Source organism: Melopsittacus undulatus, chromosome 9 (genome assembly GCF_012275295.1).
Source record: "Melopsittacus undulatus isolate bMelUnd1 chromosome 9, bMelUnd1.mat.Z, whole genome shotgun sequence".
NCBI lineage: Eukaryota > Metazoa > Chordata > Aves > Psittaciformes > Psittaculidae > Melopsittacus > Melopsittacus undulatus.
The window spans coordinates 26,267,666-26,289,589 of record NC_047535.1 but is presented as its reverse complement, the minus strand read 5'-3'; the positions used below and the strand labels follow the sequence as shown (position 1 = coordinate 26,289,589).

Sequence of the window (21,924 nt, the reverse complement as noted above, 5' to 3'; positions counted from 1 at the left end):
TCTTCTAAGGAAAATGTAGGAAATTCCACCATGAAGTGCCCAGTTGTCCATGCCAGAAGGTGGCTTCTTAGCCTGTAGTGGTCACACAAATGTGACAGTGCTGGCTTCCAAGTCTGAGACTCTTGTCCTTCTTTTTTCTCTCTTCCTCCCACTCCCCAACAGTGTCGTTACACCCTGCAGTACACATACCCGTATGCCTACTACATGGAGTCTGGTCCCAGAAAGAAACTGGTAAGAAGTTTTGCTCTTTCTGTGCTGATAACTTTTTGTGCTGTAGCTGGCAGCATGCTGGGCTGAATTCCAGAGCTTGGCAGTGTCTGACATATAAGTGCTGAGTTTGAGGTAAGGACAGGACAAATAATAGGTGGTTTTGCACCTTTCCTCTTCACTTTGAGTTACTGGCACCTCAGTCCTCTGATACATTACATTATTTTCCCAGGGCACTTCACTGCACTTCCACTAACAAGCAATTTATCCATAATGTTTTGAGGCTGGAAGTGTGCATTTGTTCCTTGGTAAGACTTAGCACGGTGCTGTGGGCCGTATTTCATATGAAGAACTGCTGGAGAATAGCTTTTCCAGCCTTGGATCAGGGCGTAGCTTTGCTTTTTATTCCTGCTGTAAGTTTCTTGCTGGCTTGGTGCCTACCACAGGCTGGACAAGTCCAAAAATAACCCTGGAATCACTGAAGAGGTTGTTTCTTTGACTCAGTTGTCCAGTAAAACCTGTTATCCAATCTCTCCCTACAACAACATGCGTATTTTCTGAGGCTGTGGACAGATGTTCTCTGCTGGATCTCACTGTGCCAGTGCAAGAAGTTACTGCTCCCAGCAGTGGTTAACAGTCACACAGAAACACAGACTGGTTTGTGTTGGAAGGCACCTTAAAGCTCATCCAGTTACAACCCCCTTCCATGCGCACAGACGCCTTCCACTAGAGCAGGTTGCTTCAAGCCCTGTTCAACCTGGCCTTGAACGCTGCCAGGCATCGGGCAGCCAAAGCTTCTCTGGGCGCCCTGTGCCAACACCTCAGCACCCTCACAGGGAAGAACTTCTGCCTAATATCCCTCTGCTCTACCTGCAGAGCTACTCACAAGAGCATTTTGTGACTTGTTTGTGGCAAAATGAGCTGAGTAAGGAGTTATTTGTAACCTGTGGTGGTATTGAGCTGACTGGATTAATTTTCGATGGTGCAGGTTGGAGAATGCTTACACAAGAAACAGCTGGAAGGAGTAATGCTGTCTAGCTGAAGGTGGATAAGGAGGAGGCACAAACCTGTTCTGCCAGCACAACTGTCAGCAGAACACATTTGTCTGCTCCCAGGTGTAGTGTGTGGTACGAAACTACTCCACTAAACTAGTTTCTTGTTGCTGTCTCCGATTTTTCCTTCTGTAGTTTGAATACCAGCAGGCCCAGCTGGAAGCTGAAATTGAAAATCTCTCATGGAAGGTGGAACGAGCAGACAGCTATGACAGAGGGGTGAGTGTTCTGCTTGCTTGAGCCTGTTGGCCAGATTTTCTTTGGCCTTCACACTGCTAAGGCATTTAAGTGAGGATTCTGAGAAACTGCATCCAGAAACACACCCTTAGCCAGCAGATGTAGAAGTGAAGTGCTCACTGCCTAATGGGAGAGGGCTGCAGCAAATCTCCTGCAGGCTGAAACAGGACCAACAAAGCTCTGGAGGAAGCTGCATGTAGCCCTCTGGTGAAGAGCAGATTCCTTAAGTGTGTAGCTTTCTAAACAGAATAGGAGCCAGGTAACTGCAGAGGGAGCCCCTGTCAAAAGGAAAAGGATCTGCAATCTTGTGAGTGGGAGCACATTTGGTGCATAAAGGTTGGTGCTTCTCAGGCTAGAGCTTAGTCTCTCCCTAAAGAAAATGAGCTCTTCTTCTCTGGGGAACTCGTGCTGACAGTTTCTACCTTCTGTTTTACCAGGACTTAGAGAATCAGATGCACATAGCAGAGCAGAGACGGAGGACCCTGCTGAAAGACTTCCATGACACATAAGTCAGGAGGAAGTGACAAAGTGCAGGGGTGAGAGCAACGAGTGAAGTGATGGCAGCTTCACCAGGATAAGCAGGCACTGCCTCTGGGATAACACGGCCAAGGACAAAGCCACCCCTCCCCTTGCAAGTGAGACACATGCAAACACCACATCTTAGTCCAGTTTGTTCTTTTATCTTTCTTTTTCTGTTTCTGCCAGGCTAGAGGCCAGAGTTCAGATTGGCATATTTCCTGGGACATTTCCCTCCTGCCCTTGATGGTTTCTGAAGGGGAGGGAGTTTTTCTCTGAATGGCTGTTAATAGTATTAGATCATTACAATTTATGTAATTTTCAACGGTTGTACAATTATACAGACAAACCTTAGAATAACACACAACCCTTTTTAAAAGTAAATTGGCAGTGGAGTGTTTTTCCTTAATCTGCTTGTACATCTAATGGGCTTTTCCCCCTCTCTCCCTTCCTCTGACCCAAAAATCCTCCTAGGCACTGAAGGAGGTTACAAAATCCCAGCTATTTCGCGATGCTCCTTTAACCAGGGCATTATAGCATTGGCATTGCACGAAGAGAGTGGCTGGTGGTAAGAGTGGCTGCTGCTGTGTCTGACCCAACAGTACCAGCAGTGGCCATGATTTAGGATGATGACATGTGACATCTCTTTTCTTGTCAAATAAATGTGCAAAATCTTGTTACACCAACAAAAACAAACAGAGGAATTGTAGGGAAGAGACCTACACTGGGGGATATGCCTAGAGTCAGATCAGATTCTGCATTTGATGAATTTTTAGGTCTTCCATATAGATTTTTTGCTTTACTTGTTTTTGTGGGGAGGATGTTGTATTGCCAAAGTGAGTGATGAGGGAATAGTAGCATACAGTTGTTAATCAAGGCTTGGGGCTTTTGAGGAGTGAAACAGTCCATGTTATAACAGTGCCTTGCAGCCTGGTAAAGTTTATTTGTGCCTGCTGGGCAACATGGCTCAGAAAATCTGATCCCATTCATCAAGATGAGACTAAACAATGCTACGTTATGAGGAGAAAGGATTATGTACAACACACTCCCTGGCACATGTTGGCAATGCGGATGGACACTTGAATACAGGTGCACTGCTTGTGCAGAGCCTGCACCAAGCGAGGCAGAAAAATCAGCAAAATTAATTTATTTGTATATTAGTATTGATACTGGTGGGGACTTATCAGAAAAATTGGTTGTTAGGAGCATGTGGAGCTTTTTTATTAACATTCTTTTTTCTAATGTAAAATATACACTAAAATAAAACTATGAAAACCTAGTTCATCTTAGTAGGGGTTAACATGGAAAAGGTTACTTGAATGCTGAGCCTTGCCTGTTTGCTGCAGGAAGCAGGCCTCATGCTAAGATTTCACAGGCATATATGTCACCTGCTCCAGGAACATGCTGTTTGCAGCCAGTAAGGTGGAGCTGGAGTCTGATCTGAGGAAATCTTCACCTCTGCGGGGAACTTGTGGGGTTGTCTTCCATGCTGTATGTGGAAGTGTTGTTTTTGATGCATCCCTGTACTGCTCTTATACAATGTCACTTTATAAAGATTAAACTGGAGGGGGGTGGAAGTGCTAAATTACTGCATGTCAGAATAAGTGAACTGTTGGAGCCTTCTTCATATACCTGTGACATGAGCAACCTGCTCTAGTGGAAGGTGTCCCTGCCTGTGGCAGGGGTTGAAACTGGATAAGTTTTAAAGTCCTTCCAACACAAACCATCCCGGGATTCTGTGATTTGCAACAGTTTTAACTGGACAGATGCATTTCAACAAACACAAGAGGAGTAGCTGTCGTAGGAGCTAATGCTGTGGCTGCGCTTTTAGTACACAGCAGAACATTGCAAACTGAGAGGCCCTTTCCTTCCTGCCTTCCCTGGTGTGGGACGTATCCTCAGGGAATGGGATGAATTCACTGCTGAGGAGCTGCTGGCAGTGGAGTGGGAGCTGAAGGTAGAGTGGGGTTGCAGAGCTGGAGCCAGGGAGCAGGGCAGGGACAGGGAGGGAGTCTGGTTTCTAGGGGCAATGCTGCTTGCTGTTGAGGAGTGCTCCGTAGCCATGGCTCTTTGTATTCTGTCATTGCTCCAGCCACTGCCTCCTGACATCATTCCCTCCTCTGCACCCAGCAGCAGCTTCTTTGTGCCCTCTTCATGGTATATTCTAAAGGTCAGACTCTCTGTTCCCCTCCTTTTCCCAAATGACTATCAAAGTCTGGGCACAGTGCACCCAGGTGAAGGGACAGCATGGGGTAAGGCTTGCCAAAACCCAGCAGTTTGCAGTGCCTAGAATCAATGTTTAAACAGTTTTTAAAAACTGTAATGTGCAAAGTACCAGTTAGGATAAAAGCTGCTGTTGTTCTTGTCTAAATGTAACTATCACAACACCAAATTTTGCAGAACAAGTATGCTGAGTTCCCTAATCCCAAAGAGCTCTCCCTGCTGTTATGTCCAGCTTTGAGCTAGATGAGAATGGGTTTTTGTCTCTCTCCCTCCCTGCCTACTGCCCTTCCTCCCTCTCCCATGCCCCCGCAAAATGCTTTGCTATGAATCCTTGTTTATAGACAAGCCCAATCATACAGCTGTGGCCAGACTTTCTGAACAGGCTGCCAAGATGCTTTGCTAAGGAACAGTAATAAATATTGCACAGTGTCCCCCCTAATTCTTCTAATTTCCTGAAACCAGTTCCATTTATTCAAAAAGAAATCAAAACACCAGTTCTGAAAGTGCTTAAAGTCCTGCTTTGCATGCACAGATCCTGTTTATGGACATTGGAATGCAACAGGACTGACTTGCAGCCCAGGCAGGGTTACTGGCTGCTGTTGTGGTGTCATACAGAAAGTCATAGGCTCTGGGATGAAAGCTGCAGAGCATGGAAACTGTTGGCTCTTTATGTGGAGTGACTTACGCTGCCAGCAAGGCAGGTAACAGGGAGGAGACTGGAATTCTCAACACCAGAAGGTGAGGCCACATTTTTCTCCTCTTGTAGTAGGTACACAGCTCTTTTTGAGTCAGTTGAGGTTACATGAGACTTACAACAGCATGCAGTGACAGGACGTGGGGGAAATGGCTTTAAGCTGAAAGAGTGTAGATTTAGATTAGATATTAGGAATAAATTCTTCACTAGGAGGATGGTGAAACATGCAACCTGGTCTAGTGGAAGGTGTCACTGCCTGTGGCAGGGGTTTGGAGCTGGATGAGCTTTAAGGTCCCTTCTGACCCAAACCACTCCATGATTCTATGAATGTAGGTGAGTAGAAGGCATCAAGGTGTGAGCTTCCCTTTGTTGAGTTACTGCTACAACTGTGGAACGTTTGCTCTCTTTTTAGTTTTCCTACCCATTTTCAGTCCCCACACCAGTCTGACACCCATCCTTGCATCCCATTCTCTTTATTCCAGCTTTGCTCGTGTTAGTACATTGGCTGCCTCATCTCTAATAGTCCTCAGGCTTCCCAGACTGTAACAAAACCTTTTCTACGTATACCATGAACTGCATGACTGCTGTTCCTGCCTGCGTGGGGACAGGGCTGCAGGAGGTTTCTGTACTATACTCTTGCACTCTCAAGTTTTATGACTTTTCAAGCAAGTGGGGGAAAAATAATAAAATAGAACTTTATTTTTAAATGCGGCACTTGTTCTGGGAATGCCTTCCCTTGCCTCAGGCCGGGGGTGACCCCCAACGGGGTGCTGCTGCCCCTTGCTTTCCTTTGCAGGCACCGGAGAGGGTCAGGGGCAGAAAAACAACCCGGGAGACATTTGCCAGCGGTGTGCCCATGGTTTATTTGAAATAAATCGTGATTTCTAACTCAGGAGGTGTCCTGGCCCTTGGATGGGATGGGGGCTATTTGCCGCCATCGCCACGCCCCCGCGGCGCGGTGACGCAGCACGCCGGCCGGTTGCCGTGGTGACGCTGCGAGGCCTGGCGGGCCGGGGGGAACGCGATGGCGGCGGCGCCGGTGGCCTCGCGGTCGGAGGGTCCCCCGCTGCCCGGCCCGCCCGGCGGCCGCCCGAGACCCGTGTGTTCGCGGCCGTACTTCCTCGTCCTCATGGTGTTCGCCCACCTCTACGTCCTCAACGTGCTGGGGCTGCTGCTCTTCGTGCACCTCAGCGCCGGAGAGCCCGGAGGGCCGCCCGCAGCTCCCCCGCCGCCGCCGCCGCCGCCAGCCCGCGCCCTCCCGCGCCTCGAGGGCATCAAGGCAAGGCCGCGCCTGGGGGGTGATGCTGGGGCCGGGGCTGCGGCCGCCGCTCACCGCTGCTCTCCCCCCGCAGGTGGGCCACACGCAGCGGGTGGAGCTGGTGCCGGGCAGGGTCCACGCCGTGCGCACCCTCAGCCTCAAGCCGCTGCTCTTTGGTGAGTACCGGCCCCGCAGCGGCGGGCACCGGGCACGCCGGGAGCGGGCGGATCGGCTCCTTTCCCCCTTCCCCTGCGGCGTCAGCGCGGCCGTCACCCGGTTTCGGGGCTGCGGGAGCGCTGCCCGCCGGTCCCAGCTGGCAGCGGCCGGCAGGGATGGGGGTTCCGAGGATGGGGGTTCCTGCCTCACCCCCTCCCGCTGCCTTCCCCGGGGAAACGACTTCTGCCATATTCAGTTCTCGGCTCTGCCTTATAACGAGTGTGATTCTGTTCAAGACATTTTGATAACGGTATTGGCAGGGGTGACTTTTCCGGATGGTTCACTTAGAAGGATTTGGAAGATAAACCTTTCCAGGTTTTCCAGATTCCCTTTAAAATTCCATGAACAGGCAGCAGATCGCTGAAGAGAACCTTGAAGAAGCTGCTCAGTATTAGGAAGGTGCAAGAGATCCCCAAAGTTTTGGTAATCAATGGTGATAAAGCAATTTAGTGTTGGTGCTTCAGTGCTGAGAAAATGACCGACAGGGGAATTGACAGATTTAATGTCTGCCACCATTTTACATCTTGTTCCAGATTTACCTTTATTTCTGGCTGCTCTGATAAGCAGCCACACAACATCCTTCTTCCAGATGTTTTAAAACCTTTACCTTTCTGTGATGACTGGTAAAGTGTCATTAATTGAACTCTTCTGTTCTGGACATCCAATGAGAATATATAAATTGATTTTTGGGGACAGATGATTACAAAATTCTTACTACTGCAATGTCAGAGAAAACCTGTTGTCTGAAAAACAGCATTGAGAATCTTTTCGATGTTTTCTCAATAATACATAAAGAAGTTTTTTTCCAATTGCAAATGGAATATAGACACTGAAAGCCTGGCCATAAATCAGGTAGGTTTCTTATTAAACTCAATGCAATAAGTACCTGGAAGAAATATACAGAGTTCTTTTGGCACCTCCACATATGTGGTACTTGTGGTTTGCAAATTTCAGAGCGGGTTTCTGTCTGACACACCAGCCCGGAGCTGACACCCCACAGTGATCACAAACCCAGTGCCATCACCAGAGCCACAGTTTGGGTTTTCACTTGGGAAATTTCCTGTTTCCACCTTCTGTGCCCTGCAGCTACCAGTTAAGTACAAGAGTTGATCCTGGCCTGTGAGGATGGTGCTGAAGCTGCTCAGAGCAGGTTTGTCCTGGCAGCAGTAATCCCACAACTTCTAACTTGTCACTCCAGCACCACCACTGGTTCCAGGGGAAGCTTCACTCCCCGAGGATGGTGTCTTACAGACATTGACCCACGGAGTCTGTTCTCCTTCATCCTCTGATAAGGAAGCCCCTATTTAGAAACTTCAAGAAAACTGCTCTTATTTCCCAGATAAACCTGCCAGGAGGCAGCTCTGACTTTAAAATACTTCCAGAGGCTTCTCTGTCTATGCAAACAGAACCAATCTAAATCATCTGGTTTAAGAATACCCCTGATTTATTGTATCTCTGTTTAAATGAGTGGAAGTGTATATTTAACTCGGTTGTGTTAAACCTGGAAGTCACTAGCAAACAAAGACTCTTAAATTTCCTGAAATATTACTTAACACAAAGTGTTGTGGTATGTGAGAGCCTGTTTAAGGAAATAAGTGGCTGATCTGTGATCTTTGCTTTGGGCTGTAGTGGGACTAAAGGAATGGACAGCTCATTAATGACTTAATGTGAGCTCTGTGCTTTGAAATATGGCACTGGCACAATAGGGGAACTTGCGGTTTCTCTTTTAAATGTAAGTCATCTGCACTGAACCCAAGTGTATTTCATGGAGCTATGAAAAAGTCCCTGCCCTACTTTTTCCCCCACCTCTGGCTATGAGACATCATTTCTAAAGCTCATAAGTCAGACCATCTGTACACTTTTTAGTTAGGAAACATTAGTGATCAAATAATCCTATTAATAGAAAACAAATATCAGACAAAGACTTTTCAACCTTCAGAGCTTTTATATGTTCTGGTGTGTTTTCCAAACATAGTTCAGAAGATGCTGCCATTGCCAGGATCACTTGAGAGTGGATTCTGCGGATTGGATGGCAGTTTGCAAGAAAAGGTAGTAGGGAGGAATAAAACCTAGGAAATCTGGCTGTGTTTTTCTTCAGATCCTCAGGGAATAGAAGTAATTGCTGCACAAATGTCAAGCACAGCTGAATTTCAGTGTGTGTCTGAGGGCTCCTCTCGGCCCACACTGAAGCTGAAGGGATCACATCACAAGTTGTTGGTGTGCTTTACGAGCACAGGGAGGCAGTGTCTCCATCAAAGAGGGTGGCTGCCCACAGCCAAGACCGCAGGCAGCGTGAACCACACAGAAAAGCTGGTTTTCCCTTTATTTCAGTCCCAAGTTTAATCTAGTGTGGAAAACTTTCCACTTAATTTTTGTTAGGCTGTAGAAATCCGACTTGTTTCTTCATTTGGGGATTTGCTGTTTTCTGCTCTCTGGTCCGGATTGTAGAGTTGCAACAGGGAATTAGTCCTTGCTTACCTGGGTGAGAGTGAGCTGCAGAGAGCTTGGTGAGATTGACTTCTTCGACCTTTTCTGCCTCTGCATGCAGAAATAAGGCCAGACAACTGTGTAATGTTTCTCTCCCCTTCCCTTATCACAGCTGCGAGTAGCTGCTGTTGTGCTGGGATTAGGGCTCACTCCAAGTCCCAGGCAAAGCTGCTGTTGCCCACAAAAGCAGAGGTTTCAATGGCTGATGTCTCATTCCTGCTCTGCTCTTTCTCAAGGCTCTTGTGAGATCTCGATATCCCAGTTACTGGGGATCCAAACTGAATTTCTGGTATTAAAAAGTGGCTTTTCCTGTTATGCAGAAGCCCTCAGCTATCTTTGCTGTCTGCCTTTCCTGCATGAGAACAGCTGTTTCTTTTACCTCTGAAGATGCTTGTCAATTCTCATGCAGCAAGCTGAAGAGACAGCCTGAGTTTAATATTAAATTCTTTAAGGGGCCAGACATTGCAGGGGTGGGTTGTCTCCCCCCTAATTTATCTCAGACTGTTCAAGAGTATCTTTTCCATTACACAAACAGCATCACTTAGCAGTCAGGGGGACTTTTGTCTAATCTCTCTGGACAGAAAGCAAGCAGGCACTTGGACAGCATCAGTGGCTCAGGTTCAAATAATGAAGCTGAAATGGCTATCGACTTTGATGACAAGAACTAGGAGGAATTGGCACCAAAGGTCTTTTGCCTGCAGAGTTCAGTTTGGTTTTGTTGTGACCTCGGATCCTACACAAAGCCATCCACTGCAACTCCTGGATCTGCAGAGCCTTGTGTGAGGAGTATGTTAAACCTGCACCCTCAAGCTCTGTCTCAGTGTAGTGAGGGCCTATCTGTGGACTATGACTGCTTTGAATCACCTAAAAATATTGACTGTACATCTCCAAAACACCGACTTCCAGGGAAAGGAGTTTTCTAGCCATAGGGAAGGGAGCAGTTTCTTACTGTTGGAATTCAAACCTTTCAGACCTTCCGGCCAGCCTGATCAGGGCAGCGGTGATGTTTCCACCTCCGCACTGCCTGGTGCAGGTTCCTGTTCTTCTTCTGCCAGGCGTAGGCCTTGTTCACCACCACTTTGTCACTCTGCACTTCACCGCTTACAACGAAGACCCCTGTGTGTGTGCCTCTCATGATGTTGTGGACGCAGGTCGCATCTATGTCCAGCCACTGCTGGAGCCTGCCAGGGACTTCAGTTCTGAGGAGGGGACCATGTTTCAGGACCTCCACCCTGGAGGTGTCCAGGTCGAAGTCTGAGATGGTAGTGGTGGCGTTCTTCCTCATGATTCGTATTTTCACTGCTATAGGGGTTGGAAAAAGAGCTGTTAGTTCTATTTACTTTCCATATAGCTCTTAACTACTTAATCACACAGCAGCGCAAGGCTTTTGTGCTGTTCCTGTAACATGGTGACACATCCATCCCTTGTAATTGCAGTGAGCTTATAAGAGTTCTCCTTTGAGGTTAATTTCCAGTACTGAACACCATTTTTAGAATCACAGAATCATTTAGGTGGGAAAAGACCTTTAAGATCATTGAGTCAAACTGTTAACTCAGCACTGCCAAGTCCACCATTAAACCATATTTCTCAGTGCCAAATCTACACATCTTTTAAATACTTCCAGAGTTGGTGACTTCACCAATTCCCTGGGGAATGCTTAATACCTAAAATCCCTGGCATCTGCTGTAAAAGCTGCAGCCATTTTCTGTCCATGGCAGTATGTGGCTGCTAGAGGGAACAGCAGCAACTGAGAGGAGGGGGGAGGTTGAACTCACCAAAATCATTGGCACAGAGGTTTTCCAGGATCTCCCTGGCAGTGCGGGCTTCCTCAAGCTCACAGTCCTTGCAGCTGGCTCGGGGTACTGCTGCCACAGAAATCTAGTTAGAACACCCTTGTCAAGCATCACTGGAAAAGGCATAATGATACTTTTGATATCTGCAAGTGGTGGGTTGCTGTTCCTGGGTGGTGCTTCCTCCTGAGCTACCCAGTCCATGCAGGGACATCTCAGATTGCCAGGGTGGGAAATGTCAAGTTCTCCTTTCTGTGGCTGGGGCAGATGCTGCTTGTTGTGCTTTGTTTAGGCTTGTGTGTGTTGATGCATGTTAAAGCAGCAGTGAAAATGCTTGGTGAAGATCTCCTAGTGTGGATGAAACACTAAAACCACTGGTGTGGCCAGACTACATCCAGTGATGCTGAAATAAGGTGTCTGTCCTTCCCTTAGCTGTTCTTGGATCTACCCCAGTATTCACCAGTATGTGGGTGTTTAATTCAGTCTTTCAGTCTCAGAGATTCTTTTTTTTCTGGTGTGACATGTCTGCAGAGGCTCATTCCCCTTAGTGGTGTTTCCTAATGTTTAAAGACAAGGCTTACAAAACAGTTCTCCTTTTTTGCATGTTTCTAAACCCTGGACACAGCTGAAAGACAAGGGCTGAAGCTCCAGAGCCCTGCTGGAGACACTTCTCACTGCCTGGAGCCTGCATGCCATGAGCTCTCACGCTGTTCCTGGGCGTTAGGCTTTTGACAGCAGTTCCTTCCCCTTGCCCCAAACCCTGCGTGGTCTGATGGCACCCAGGGAGCTAATGAATACAGCAGAGAAGGGAACAAGCTACAGTCAATGTTACTCTAATTTTCCAGACACAGTGGCGCTCCCACAGAGAACAGAACTGGAATTTATAACTTCTTTAAACACAGCTTAAACCCAGAAATTCTGGGAATATAAACAAGGCACAGGCTGATCCACTGAGCTTTCAGTGTTGCCTATGGGAAAACGTAGGAGAAAAGAACCAAACTTACTTCTGCTGGTGGAGTTTTCATCCATGGACACTGCTGCGATGCACAGCTCGTGATCAGCAGGGAACTTGTTGCAGTTGAGGATTTCGGGCCAGGGGTACCCGTAACAAGCCATGACAGGAGCGCAGCTTCTCTTGACAGCTTCGCACAGGCTGCGGCAGGGGTAGATGAGCCTGGGGAGGGGACGGGGATTGCAGCATCTCTGGGCTCCTCCTGGCAGCAGGCTGAGGGGTTTGCTGCTGCTGCTCAGGGCTGTGCTGGTGGTTACCAGCAACTAGTGCAGTGTGTGAGAGGGGTGGCTGGGGAAGACGGCAACAGTGCCTGAGGTGGGAGAGCAGGAAAGCCCACAGCAGGGAATATAATATTCCTGCTCCTGAGAGATGGAATGCTCATGTTTCACTTTCAGAGGGATGCTTCCTCCTGGGAAGTCCAACTGCCCCTTGCCAAGAGGGACACACAGCTTCTTGGGGACAGCACTGGTCGCGCTGGACATGGGTTCTCTCGAAAGATAAATGCAGTTGTGCTCTTCAGGGAGTGTTACTTAAGACAGCGGGAATAACTTGTAAAAACATCTTACCTGTCCAAACAGATTGGTGCAAAGAGGGAGCAGAGGAAGATCCTAGCGTCTGGGTGGCACTCCCTGGCCAGCAAGGGCAGCCAGCTGGAGGACTGCTGGATCACTTCTGGCATGGTCTCATGCTCCAGCAGGTTGGGAATCCTCATCTCGGAGTAGCCGATGTTGTAGCACAACGCCATGTGGGGTGGGATGGGTGTGCAGCTGGAGGATCTCCTCAGGTAGCTTGCCCAGGCCCCTGGAGACCCCCAGAGCAGCAAGTACACCAGGATGCCCAGCAGCCATGGGTCACTCAGCCTCAAGGGATGCCTGTAGTGAGCTGTGACCATGCTTGGAGCAGGAAGACAGGCAGCACACCCCAGACTGAGCTGCCTCTGACTGTGGGATGTCTTTTATAGCCTAGGAACCACCTCTCTGTCAATCTATCCTCATTAAGTGCGGCCCTTTCAGAGCCCTCATGGGGAAGACAATGCTCCAGTTTTCATTTGCCAGCGGCCCTGATTGTTTGGATTTTAGCAGGGGTTTGGCTTGGATCAGCAGGTGTGGAAATGAGGGCACTTGGGGAGGGATGAATGATTTGGCCCATGTGTCTTGGGGCTCTTTCAGCCAAGATTGAATCTCTGTTTGACACCAATGCTCCAACCCTTCCCCTTTCTCTAGCTCCAGGATTAGTCATTATTTCATAAGGCCCAATGTTTTCCTCTCTTTTGTTTTTTGTAAAACCTCAAAGTCAAAGTCAATTAAGAAGCATTTGTTTAGCAGGATCTATTGTTGAGCGGGCAGAGAGATAGGATGGTCTCACAGACAGAAGTTAACTGTTTGGGAGAGCTGAGGGTAGAGAGGAACTAATTTGCAGCTCTGGAGCCAGGTTGTTTGCAGATGGGATTGGCAACACCTTCCTGGACCCCTCACCCCGCAGCCTGTGTGATAGAGCACGGTTTCTGGTTAAGAGAGTTGTTCCTTCATTCAGAAATCCTTCTGGAGAGAGGGATTGTCCTCCTTCCAGCACATAATTAAGATTCCAGAAGCTATCATTATTATAGCCCAGTTTGCGGAACTGGAAGTACTGGGAGCATTGCTTGCCAGCACAGTTCATTCTGGTGGTGTGCTATGGGGTTCAAAGCGGTCAGTGGAAGCTCTGGCTCTGAAGCATCCTCTGGGATGCACTGCCAGTAGTGGAAATTGTTTCCTCAGAGGGTGTCACAGATACAGGCAGCTGCATTGTGTTGCTGGGGTTTCTCAGGAACAGCTCATTTTCCACAGGGCTAGTTCTGGTCTGTACTTAGGAAGAAGCCAACTGCTCATTGACAGTTTGAGCAGATAAGGTTGATTTCAGGTCATGGAAGTAACTAATTCTTGTTTTTCCACGCTTTGAGGGTTGCTGTAGTTGAGATGTAATGTGTCCATGGCACATACCTGCAGGAGCTCTAGGGAGCTGCAATTTGGAGAGCAGAACCTTTGGCTTAGGAGCACTTAAACCTGTCCTGCCTTGATGTTTTTGATTTCCCCCTTCAAAACCCTCAGTAGCTGGTAACAAGATTGACCTGGGAGTGGCAGACACCAGCCAGAAGGATCTTCTCACCCTCACAGCGTAACTGCTGTGGAACAGGACCTTGCCAGCACTTTGCAAGTGCCCCGTGCACTATGCAGTGAGAAATTTCTTAGTCATTTGCTTATCTGCATTTAAATCTGCTTGGGCTCCTACTATTGCCTGATTGCTGCTGGTTTTGTGCTGCAAAGAAAAGCTAATGACACCCAGGTAGTACCTCAGTATGGAGTGTGGCATCCACTATGTGCAGTGCCCTCCCCTTTAATAGTGCACTTAAAGACCCTTTTTAGTGGGGAAGCAAGGGAGTGAGTGGGAGTAAGCCTGAAAGTCTTCTCCTTGCTCTTTGGGTTTCACTGTGCCAGGGTCATAGTGCTGTCCTCTCCACATGAGACCACGGAAGCCTGAAACCCTGCAGTCACCACTACCCACCACAAAGTTTTTCTCGCCTCTCTTCCTGTAGAGCAGCAGTTCCCAGACTGTGATCCACATGTCACCTTTGAAGTGATAATATGTGGTGATACGCAGGTGTTTGTTCACTCCTTTGTCCATTGTGGTATCTGTGAGAGAGTTTGAGGGCTTGACCTCTGCATCCAAACATTTATGAACTGCTGCTGTAAAAATACCCACCCCCAGCAGCACAGGTGTATGGTGTGTGCTCAGATGTGTTTGAATGTCCCAAACTTAGTTCCTAAATTCCTCACCCCCTTTTTTTCTCCTTTTTCTGAGTGCCATGCCATTGGTTTGGGGTCTCACTATAACAGTTCCTCAGTGTCTGTTGCTGCTCACGCTTCTGCCGCAGAAATTCCTGACTTCCTGACAGAGGAGGAGTGCAAGCTCATCATCCATCTGGCCCAGCTGAAGGGGCTGCAGAAGAGCCAGATCCTACCAACAGATGGCTATGAGGAAGCCATGGGAATGATAGAAATCAGCCAGATGGACATTTTCAATCTGCTGGACCACAACCACGATGGGCAGCTGCAGCTCAAAGAGGTAGAGTGTGGGGCAAACCTGGGGATGTTTGTTGGCATCTTCTCAGAGGTCTCCTACTCAGATGGTCTCTTCATTACCCATGTGCTTGGGTAGGGCCAGACCCCAGTATATTCCAGTCAGTACTTGCTTGATTCTGTGTCTCAAGACTTGTGCTGGCCTTCAGCTTAGAAGGCGTACAGCAGTTGTGCTGCTGTTGGGAGGCAGCAGTGGTCCTTGGCAGATGTGTTTTGAATATGCTGGGTAAAACGTTCCTGGTGCTGTGGGTTTTACTTTCCCTTCAAAAGAAGGAACTTCAGGACTGGTTAACAATGTCCCAGCAGTCATTTGCCATGACCTAAACTGGAAATAACAGCACTCATCAGCCACATGCTGTGTGTGGCTGCAGATGGTTCTCATTGCAGTCGTCTTTCTGCAGAGATGTGCTGACGCCTGGCTGCAGAGCAGAGCCCACCAGGCCTCAAGCAGGGCAATCTGTAGGGTTTGGTAGTACAAGAAACCAGTGTCTGGTATTGATCCATCTATGAATTTCAGGTGTTGACCCACACCCGGCTTGGGAATGGCAGGTGGATGACCCCCGAAAACATCCGGGAGATGTACACTGCTGTCAAGGCTGATCCTGATGGGAATGGTAAGAGCAGCTGCATGGGAATGCCTTCACCCTCAGCACAGTTCAAACCTCACACAGCCATGTGGGGCAAAGCAGGAGCAATGTTCCTGCCCAGGCCCACTTCTCTACCTGTTTTCTTCAAAGGAAAATAACACTGCTTTAGAGACTTGGCAGAAAAGTAAAATCAGTGTAAACCTCTTCATCACCAGTCTAGCTGCAGACTAGTTCTACCTCCTGGGCTTGGATCTTGCAGAAGTAGGACCAGAACACAGCTCTGTGCTCCCTCTCACCTCTCAGACCTGCCTTGGTTCATGCTCTGCTATAATAAGACCTTCAGTGTGTGCTCCTGTGGTCTGACAGACTGCTCTGTTTCTGACTATGTAGCTCTTGTTACGTGGGCTGCAGGTGTTAAGGTGCCTTCCACTTACACCCTGTTTTCATGGAGACTTCTGCAGCAAGCTGGGAGCCCCACATCCCTGGCAGGCCTCAATAAGTGGAGATGGTCTTGTTGGTCAGCCTTTGCTACTGACCCCCATCTCTGCCACTGCAAACTCTTGTATTCTGTGAGGACACTTCTGCTCTTCCTGCCCCTGGTCTCCCAAGGGCTCCCGCTGGTCCGGATGTGTATTCTAACTTCTGCTGCTCTAATTAGTGTGGCCTCAATTAAGCAACTGTCCATTTCCTAATCAAATTAAGTGAACACACAGGCTCTGCACGCTGTCTTCGAGTGACCTGGCACTGAGAGCTGCTCAGGAGGAGCTGCTTTGGAGTTGAAGCAGTACCCTGTGAATGCCTAAATAGCCGGAGGGTACCAATGGCATTCTTGGCAGGGGTAGGAGCGTATGTCTGAGTCCTCTGTGGCTTTTCCACCATTCCAGACATTAACAAATGAAAGGTCCCGTTAACATGCTCTTGGCAGGACCTTACTTCCAGAGTGCTGCTTCCTTCTGTTGTTAGATTGGTATGTGACACCAAGAGACCAGGTCACAACCTGGATGTGGCACTGCGTCATGAAAGACCATGTGGAGCAGGGGGAACATGGGGACAGGGAGACACTAGAAATAATAATGGTGGATAATTTGGTTATGACCACTGGCATCCAAGGACCTGTCCCAGGCTGACCCTGGTGTCTGAGTGCTGTTGTCCAAGGGAGGTGATCTGGCACCACAGCAGCACTGAGTTCGCTGTCTGGGTGAGCTCTGCTTCCAGCCCATGATGTGTGCTGGCTGCTGGGCAGCCCCGTGCAGTGTGCTGCATCCTCTGCTCTCTGCGACCTGATCCCCAGTGTGGATGGGGTTGGTTTGAGGAAGGCAGTTTCTGCAATGCCCTCATCTGGTGGCTTCTCTGAATACAGAACACCAGGAACTGTTTATTACCTACCTGCAGGACTGTCACCAGCTTTTCCTCTCTTACTACAGGTGTGCTGAGTTTGGAGGAGTTCAAACGATTAAATATCCATGATTTCCACAAGTACATGGGAAGCCAGAAAGTGAAGATGAGTGACTTGGTGCGCAACAGCCAGCACACATGGCTGTACCAGGGCGAGGGGGCTCACCAGGTGATGAGATCCATACGGCAAAGGTAAGGACCAGGCAGCTGAGGTGTGGCTGGGTTTGTGTAGGCACAAGGAGCACATGTGCTGGGAAAAGCAGCAGCAGGCTTGCTAATATTCACACTTCCTAATTGTATGAAAAGTCTTTGGAGTATAAAGAGCAATGAACGCAGCTCCAAAATGTGGAGAGGTTTTCATTAGAGCAAAGTTTTTTACTGTCCCATGGAGAATGAAAAAGAAAAATCAACCCTTGCAGCACTCCATTAACTTTTGGGAACAGCCCTATAAAACCAGGAAGACTTGGCATTATATGAAGAAATTCATTCTAATTAGTAAATGAGCTTACTGAGAGAAACTGCCCGTTTCCAATGCTGTCTGGGTGCCAGTAGTTGCTGTCATCTGCTTTAGTTACTCACACATTTCACTGAAATCTGGCTTAGCTTTTTTTTAGAGCACATTTTTAGCAAGCACAACTTCACCTCAAGGAAGCCAAGTTAGTTTAATCCTCTGAGCACACGTATCACAGGGCAGCCCATGGCAGAGAGGAGAACCTCTTACCCTTCTCTTCATCTCAGATTTGGTACTGGGAAGCATTGAAACCCGGCACACAGGCCAAGTCATTAGCTGTGGTGAGTTTCAGATAATTGGCTGGAGCCTCCCTTGTTCTTGTGGTGCTGGTCCTCGCCCAGAACATGGGTGGGTAAAATCTGTCCCAAGGCTTGAAAATGGCTGTTGGCTACTCCTTTTCTTCAGGACATTCCAGCAGGAGAATGGGGTCACATATTGCCTTGATTAAGGCAGACTGTGGTTGCCACCTTCTCCATGCCAGCTAGCCAGCACACACAGGCATCAGCACACTGCTTTTATGCTCTTCATTTGGCTGCTGTTACATGAGGATGTGAAGACATAGCATTGAAGGAGGCTGTTAATCCTCCCTCGGGACTGTGCAGTGGTCAGAGGGGCTTTGCCATCCTGCCTGGGTGCCACATTCCCCTTGCACCTGCCCTGAGGGCTTCACCGGTCCAGATTCTCAGAGCTCTGAGTGTTCTTTGGCAGGTCTCGAGACGTACCTGCTTGCCTTGGGGATGATCTCAGATGTAGCAGCGGAAAAAAATCCCAGAGCAGCAGGGCTCCGGTCTCCTTGGTCACTTCCAGTGCCCCTCTGCCCTGGGAGGGAGGCTGCTGAAAAGGCAACAGGGAAAGGTGAGTTAGGTGACAAGAATATTCCTAGAGCTAGTCTCTCCTTCACTCTCAGCAGGGTCCCTGTGCTTTGCTAACTGTCCCAAGGTCTGTAGGTGGTAAGCAGGAGTCCAGAGAAGTGATGAGATGGCATGTGAAGGCTCCAGGAACACACACACAAGGGATCTTGCTGAGCAAGCGAAGTCTTCCTCAGAGCAGTCCTGCTGGAGATGCACCCTTTGGTTTTGTTTGGTTTTGGAGTACTCTTAATAATTACTTGCTGAGCTGATGCTAATAGTCCAACAGATCTCTAAGGACCTAGTCTGCTTCTTGGCGTGCTTGCTGCAGCCCATCCATCTATCCAGTCTGTTGGGAAGGGGGTTTTCTTTCCCTAGATTCCTTTGCTGATTGGTAGTAGTGGCTGACCAGGTGTTGGTGTTTTCCCCTCACCTGCTCTGCTCTCCTCTTCCCCAGGGTAATGCGCCTGACTCGCTTGCCCCCCGAGATTGTGGAGCACAGTGAGCCCCTCCAGGTTGTGCGCTATGACCAAGGAGGACACTACCATGCCCATATGGACAGTGGCCCCGTCTTCCCCGAGACTGCCTGCAGTCACACAAAGCTGGTTGCCAATGAAAGTGCTCCCTTTGAGACCTCCTGCCGGTACGCTCTGCCTTGGAACAATCTGGAACATGTTAGAGGAGAGGTGGAGATAGATGTTTGGCCTCACCTCGTGTAGCAGTCAGTGCTTGGCTGGTAGGCTCGTGAACCAGCTCTGGCGATCACTGGCATGAAGGGGTTTAAAGGGGTTGGTGGGCAAATCCTGTGGGTCCTCACAATGAGGGCAGAGTGGTTCTGCAGAGCTGTTGGGCCATCCCCATTGGAGACTAGAAACACACCCTCACTGCTGTGAGTGAGTGGGGATCTTCCTTGTTGTCCTTGTCTTGTTCTTGGAGAAAAGCTGATGATGCAAATCATCAAAGCTGAGAGCTTGACAGTCTGAGAGTTGGGCTTGTTTAGCCTGGAGAAGAGAAGGCTCTGGGGACACCTTAGAGCAGCTTGAGTGGCTAAAGAGGCCAACAAGAAACCTGGTGAGGGGCTTTGGACAAGGGCCTGTAGGGACAGGACAAGGGGAATGCCTTTAACCTGACAGAGGGGAGATTGAGATGAGCTCTTAGGCAGAAGCTCTTCCCTGTGAGGGTGCTGAGGCGCTGGCACAGGGTGCCCAGAGAAGCTGTGGCTGCCCCATCCCTGGCAGTGTTCAAGGCCAGGTTGGACAGAGGGGATTGGGGCAACCTGCTTTAGTGGAAAGTGTCCGTGTGCGTGGCAGGAGGTTGGAACTGGATGAGCTTTAAGGTCCCTTCCAACACAAATCAGTCTGGGATTCTAAGAAATCCCATATCTCATGGTGTCTTGGAGGAATCACTGTATGTACAGTGGAGGGACAGGGTATAGACAGCCGCTGTGCTTCACCTCCTGTTCCATTTGTGTCCTCTGACAGCCACTCTGTATTTTAGGTATGTGACGGTACTGTTCTACCTGAACAACGTGACTGGGGGAGGCGAAACAGTCTTTCCTATAGCTGACAACAGGACGTACGAAGAGATGGTAAATGAATCTCACTTACACATTACCCCTGGGGAGACAGTCTGTAAGTGTCTTTATTTTCTACGGCTGCAGAAGGGGTCTGGTGTGTGAGGCTGGAACACATTTAATACTCATATGAGCACAGGGAGGTGCAAGTGGTGGTCTGGTGGGCTTGCTGCCATAATGGGTCCTGCTTGCTTCTGTCTGGACAGGCTTCCTCAGACTAAGTCTTAGCAGGTATGTTGTGCTTCTGTCAGGCAATGCATTAAGACTGGGCAGCTGCTCAGAAACAGGTTATGGACCTCCAGGGGCCTGAAACTGGCTGCTGTGGTGGGCTGTGAAAGCCCTGAGCTGTCCCTGTGGGGCAGTCAGGCAGAGGGCAGGGTGAGCACTGGCAGCTCAGTGTGTGCACTTCATTCCAGCCCTGTTTGCATCACCGTATCTGTGGTTTCTTGCCAGTCTTTGATTCAGAACGATGTGGACCTGCGAGATACACGGAAAAACTGCAACAAGGGCAATTTGCGAGTGAAACCTCAGCAAGGCACTGCTGTCTTCTGGTACAACTACCTGTCAGATGGAGAAGGTATAAGCTGGTTTCAAGACTTGGCTCATTGGAGGGATAGAACTGCAAGAGGTGATGGCCATCATCTTCTTGTGGTGGCTGGGAGCTCAGAAGGGAGCCAAGGGGTGGTAGCTGCCTGCTAGTGGGAACTATAGAGTCTACTTGTCACCAGCTGGGTAGGAGCTTCCTGACTCTGAAAGGCCTTTGTTTACAAGCAGTAGGTCAGTGGCTCCTGGTGCTTTTAGGGGACAGGACTAGCAGCTAGCAAACAAAGACCTTGGCTGCAGTAGCCATCGCCAGCTGCCTGCTGCCCCACTGTGCAAGCTCAAACTCCTGCTGGAACTTGGTCTGCAATTCAGAATGTTTCACTGATGTGGTGGTGCCCAGAGGGGAGGTAGACAAAAGGCACAGCCATCAGCTCTGCAGCACAGGGAGGCACGATCTGCACCATGCATGGCTCTGCCGTGCTTGGGTCCAGCTTCTGCTTTATAGCTCAGCCGCAGCCGGGTGATGTGTCCTCGGGGCTGTTTTTCTCCCAAAGCACAGCATGGTTTTCCCTGACAGACAGGCTGGGGGATTGACACAAACCTCCCAGGCTGCTAGAGAGTGACTCCAGAAAATTTCAATGGCAGATTTTGAACAGTGGTGGAAGGAGGTCTCCTGGGAGTAGCCCATATTTCCATCTCTAGAAAATCCACAGAGGAGGTCACAAGACCAGTGTTTGGACTGCTGGATGATGATAATCAACATCATCACTGTCCTGCAAGAAGTGCCCTGTTGTGTTTTTATGAGCAGATTGTTCAAAAATGGAAGCCAGCTGCTGATGCAAGTCTGCTACAGAAAATAACATGAGACCTCTGTAAAGACGGGATCATTTAGAACTGCAGGAATGCAGTCTGTAATGTGTCCATGAGCCTGACTTCTACAGGCCTTCTAACAGCAGCACCTGTCTCTTCCATGCCCTTCCCTTTTGGAAGGAGTTGAGAAAAACAGAGGCTGAGATGCAGAATGCAAGAGCCCCTTGTGCTGGGTGGAAACAAGACAGTAACGAGCATTTTGCACCTGGGGAGCCTGCCCTCGTGCACTCCTTGTAGGTGCTAGGGTGGGGTAGCAGTAAGATAGAGAGGTGCCAGGAGGAGCCAACTCCTGTAAGACGCACCTGAGCCAAAAACCGAGCCAAAACTCAAGCCAATGCCGTGGGTGGGATAGCAGCACTCCTCACTCCCTCCTAATATGGCTTTGCTCCACAGGCTGGGTAGGAGAGCTGGACGACTTTGCCCTGCATGGGGGCTGCCTGGTCACACAGGGCACCAAGTGGATTGCCAACAACTGGATCAATGTTGACCCCAACCGGCGGCGCCAGCTGCAGTTCCAGCAGGAGATGGAGAGATATGTGGCGGCTGGAGCCCCAGGAGCCCCGGGCGAGTGGACAGTGGATAAAGCGTACAGCGGGATGCACTTGGAGCTGTAGAGCTGACCGCAAAAGGCTGCTCGGGGGCGCGCACGTGGCCTTTTCCCGCGCCGGGCCGGAGGGGGCGATGGTGCGTGGCGCACCAATAAAGCGTGCAGAGACGGAGCCTCGCTTCCCTGTGCTCTAGGGGCGGGGCTGCGGGTGACCGGACCAATGAGCGGCGGGCGGGGGGGTA

General features: G+C 49.4%; 3 protein-coding genes across 4 annotated transcripts in view; 2 read left to right on the top strand and 1 right to left on the bottom strand.

Moving 5' to 3' along the window:
• The window catches only part of ARIH2 (ariadne RBR E3 ubiquitin protein ligase 2), a 31,912-nt gene extending 28,312 nt beyond the window's left edge, over window positions 1-3,600 (top strand). For both annotated transcript variants that reach the window (XM_034066314.1, XM_031049230.2), the window contains exons 13-15: window positions 163-231; window positions 1,395-1,478; window positions 1,934-3,600. In XM_034066314.1, the coding sequence (XP_033922205.1) occupies window positions 163-231; window positions 1,395-1,478; window positions 1,934-2,005 (225 nt within the window). In that variant the 3' untranslated portion in view covers window positions 2,006-3,600. The remainder of the gene's footprint in view (window positions 1-162; window positions 232-1,394; window positions 1,479-1,933) is intronic.
• A 2,353-nt stretch (window positions 3,601-5,953) lies between these two features.
• On the top strand, window positions 5,954-21,854 carry P4HTM (prolyl 4-hydroxylase, transmembrane). Its single transcript, XM_005149462.2, has 9 exons — window positions 5,954-6,208; window positions 6,282-6,363; window positions 14,604-14,794; window positions 15,326-15,422; window positions 16,820-16,982; window positions 18,607-18,792; window positions 19,647-19,737; window positions 20,176-20,299; window positions 21,529-21,854. Exons 1-9 carry the CDS (start codon window positions 5,954-5,956, stop codon window positions 21,747-21,749), a joined length of 1,410 nt encoding a protein of 469 aa, XP_005149519.1. The 3' UTR covers window positions 21,750-21,854.
• On the bottom strand, window positions 8,139-12,609 carry LOC101877404 (secreted frizzled-related protein 5-like). The gene is made up of 4 exons (XM_005149447.3): window positions 12,259-12,609; window positions 11,685-11,854; window positions 10,666-10,755; window positions 8,139-10,192 (listed from the first exon to the last, which is right to left on the bottom strand). Exons 1-4 carry the CDS (start codon window positions 12,582-12,584, stop codon window positions 9,858-9,860), a joined length of 921 nt encoding a protein of 306 aa, XP_005149504.1. The 5' UTR covers window positions 12,585-12,609; the 3' UTR covers window positions 8,139-9,857.
• Window positions 21,855-21,924: the final 70 nt, after the last annotated feature.

Excerpts from the sequence above, each read along its gene's own strand:
- P4HTM (XM_005149462.2), top strand. The coding sequence starts at position 5,954 with ATGGCGGCGGCGCCGGTGGCCTCGCGGTCGGAGGGTCCCCCGCTGCCC. Across the intron at positions 6,209-6,281 it reads CGCGCCTCGAGGGCATCAAG|GTGGGCCACACGCAGCGGGT; the intron begins GCAAGGCCGCGC and ends CTCCCCCCGCAG. Across the intron at positions 6,364-14,603 it reads CCTCAAGCCGCTGCTCTTTG|AAATTCCTGACTTCCTGACA; the intron begins GTGAGTACCGGC and ends CTTCTGCCGCAG.
- LOC101877404 (XM_005149447.3), bottom strand. The coding sequence starts at position 12,584 with ATGGTCACAGCTCACTACAGGCATCCCTTGAGGCTGAGTGACCCATGG. Across the intron at positions 10,756-11,684 it reads TGAAAACTCCACCAGCAGAA|CAGTACCCCGAGCCAGCTGC; the intron begins GTAAGTTTGGTT and ends TTTCTGTGGCAG. Across the intron at positions 10,193-10,665 it reads CCTCTGTGCCAATGATTTTG|CAGTGAAAATACGAATCATG; the intron begins GTGAGTTCAACC and ends CAACCCCTATAG.